General features: G+C 46.9%; 1 protein-coding gene across 3 annotated transcripts in view; it reads right to left on the bottom strand.

Annotated features, from left to right (window-relative positions):
• Window positions 1-1,934, bottom strand: part of ELMO2 (engulfment and cell motility 2) — a 40,702-nt gene that overhangs the window by 24,698 nt on the left and 14,070 nt on the right. For all 3 annotated transcript variants that reach the window (XM_023536039.1, XM_023536037.1, XM_023536038.1), the window contains one exon: window positions 880-1,061. In XM_023536039.1, coding sequence (XP_023391807.1) covers window positions 880-1,061 — 182 coding nt within the window. The remainder of the gene's footprint in view (window positions 1-879; window positions 1,062-1,934) is intronic.

Below are 1,934 nucleotides of genomic sequence, written 5' to 3'. Positions count from 1 at the left end.
GATACTGCAAGGCAGGTATTACCCCCACGTTAAAGAGGAGACAAAAGCCCCTATAATCATGTACCCTCGGGGGACTGCAGAACTCCTCGGTCAGTGCTGATGACAGCCGAAAGCTTTAGGATTTTCCAAACTTAAAGCAAATACCCATGATTAGTTGCTCGGTTTGGCTGAAAATTTCAATAGCTGATCCATCGGCTAAAAGATTTCCCTCTCTGCCAGCTTAGGCTGCATAGGCTTAGAAGGCAAACCAAACATCTGTTTATTCCCTGCCGATCACGACGAGGCAGTTTCCCACCACATTCATCTTAACTTTGCAGTGGTGTAAAGACGTTCGTGGTGTACTGCAAAGTTCTGGATCTCATCCTCCCTGTGAAAACGGGTGGTAGGGAGATGGCTAATGGGAGAGGGTAACTTATGGTAAACACAGAGGCAGGTGTGAGTGTGCGAGTGTGTGGAGTGGGGAGGTGACGGCAGAGGGCAGGAAGCAGGGGGTGGTTAAGAATAGACAGATACCTGTTCTCGTCGATAATAGACAGTCTGCTCACTAAGCTCCATCAGGCCAATCGTCCTCCATAAATTAATAGGGCTGCCATGAGCTGACCGCTCTCTTCCCTACTTCTGTGGCCCCTGTTGTTCCCACTCACTTGGCACAATACTATTTTGTACTGTCACGTGATGTGTAAGAGGCCAACTAGACTACAAGATTTAGGACCGCAACGGTGAATTATACCCCTCTGCGTGGGCCCTAGTACTCGACATATTGCTCTGGATGCAGAAGGTGTTCAACAGACGCATTCGATTCAACAGAAATAAGAAGAGGATGCCTGCGGAGAGCAGTGAACCTGACAGCCCCTCCGACAAGACCTCGGCAATACTCACTGGGACAAGAGCTTGGTTCCACTTTCCACAAGCCGCGTCAGCACAACGATGCCATCCATGTTGATGAACTCGGTGGCGAAGGTAATGTCAGCAGAGAGCTTGGCCAGCTCCTTCATGGCATCCAGCCGGGTCTCCATGTTGGATGACTGAGTCCTCTCCATCAGCTGGCGTGCGGCCCGGGACTGTGAAACCAGGGACGAGATACATGCCATCTGCTCCTTGCGGCTGGTTACTGCTCTGTGCATAGCTCTAAGGGGCCTTTCTGGGAACACCCAAGCCTGAGAAGAACTAGTTTTTCTACTGCTAAATACATGTTTATTGAATCAAGCAGGGAATTACTAGTACGCTAAGACCAATTCTGTAGTTATCTGTAGCCTTTCTGTACCACTCTGGTCTACGGATTAAAAAAATTCCATAGGAATTTTTGTAGGAATACAAGAGTGATCTGGGAGATGACAGTCCGCTCACCGCGGCAAGTCACAGAGAAACAGACACTGGTTCCACATAGGACAGCGTGACATTAATTAAAGCCATCATTCAGTGGAAGAGGTTGTCTTGAAGGAAAGAGTTCTCGGTCACTGGAAGCAATCAAGGAGGATCGAGACAATCATCTGTCAAAGATGCTATAGAAGGCACGCCTACATTGGGTGGTGAATTTAATTTGATGACCCTGAAGGTCCCTTTCAATTGAAAATGTGACAAGCCTTACAGTTTTGTTTTTTTTTTAAACTTTCTCTCAAAGTCCACATCATTGTTCCTTAAAGTGATAGTCCTGGGGCGACTTTAAGAATCTCAAGGAGCAGGAAGCAGCTAATTTCAAAATAGCTTTTTGAAAATGATGGCTGGTGACAAAGCCTCCTGATAGCATGTGAACTCTTCCTGGCAGACGCTTGCCTCTGTTGCCACGATCCCCGCTCTGGTGTTCACTCATCTTTCCTTTTGCTGAACTTATTAATTTTACAGTCAGTGCCTCATAATTTTCCGTTTCATCATTCTCTATTTCTAGTGTGTTCGCTTAATGTTCTCAGTCAGAATGGAAGAGTCTTGAGAGCAAA

The sequence above is a fragment of the Pteropus vampyrus genome, unplaced genomic scaffold, assembly GCF_000151845.1.
Source record: "Pteropus vampyrus isolate Shadow unplaced genomic scaffold, Pvam_2.0 Scaffold147, whole genome shotgun sequence".
NCBI lineage: Eukaryota > Metazoa > Chordata > Mammalia > Chiroptera > Pteropodidae > Pteropus > Pteropus vampyrus.
This window is presented reverse-complemented; position numbering and strand designations above follow the sequence as displayed.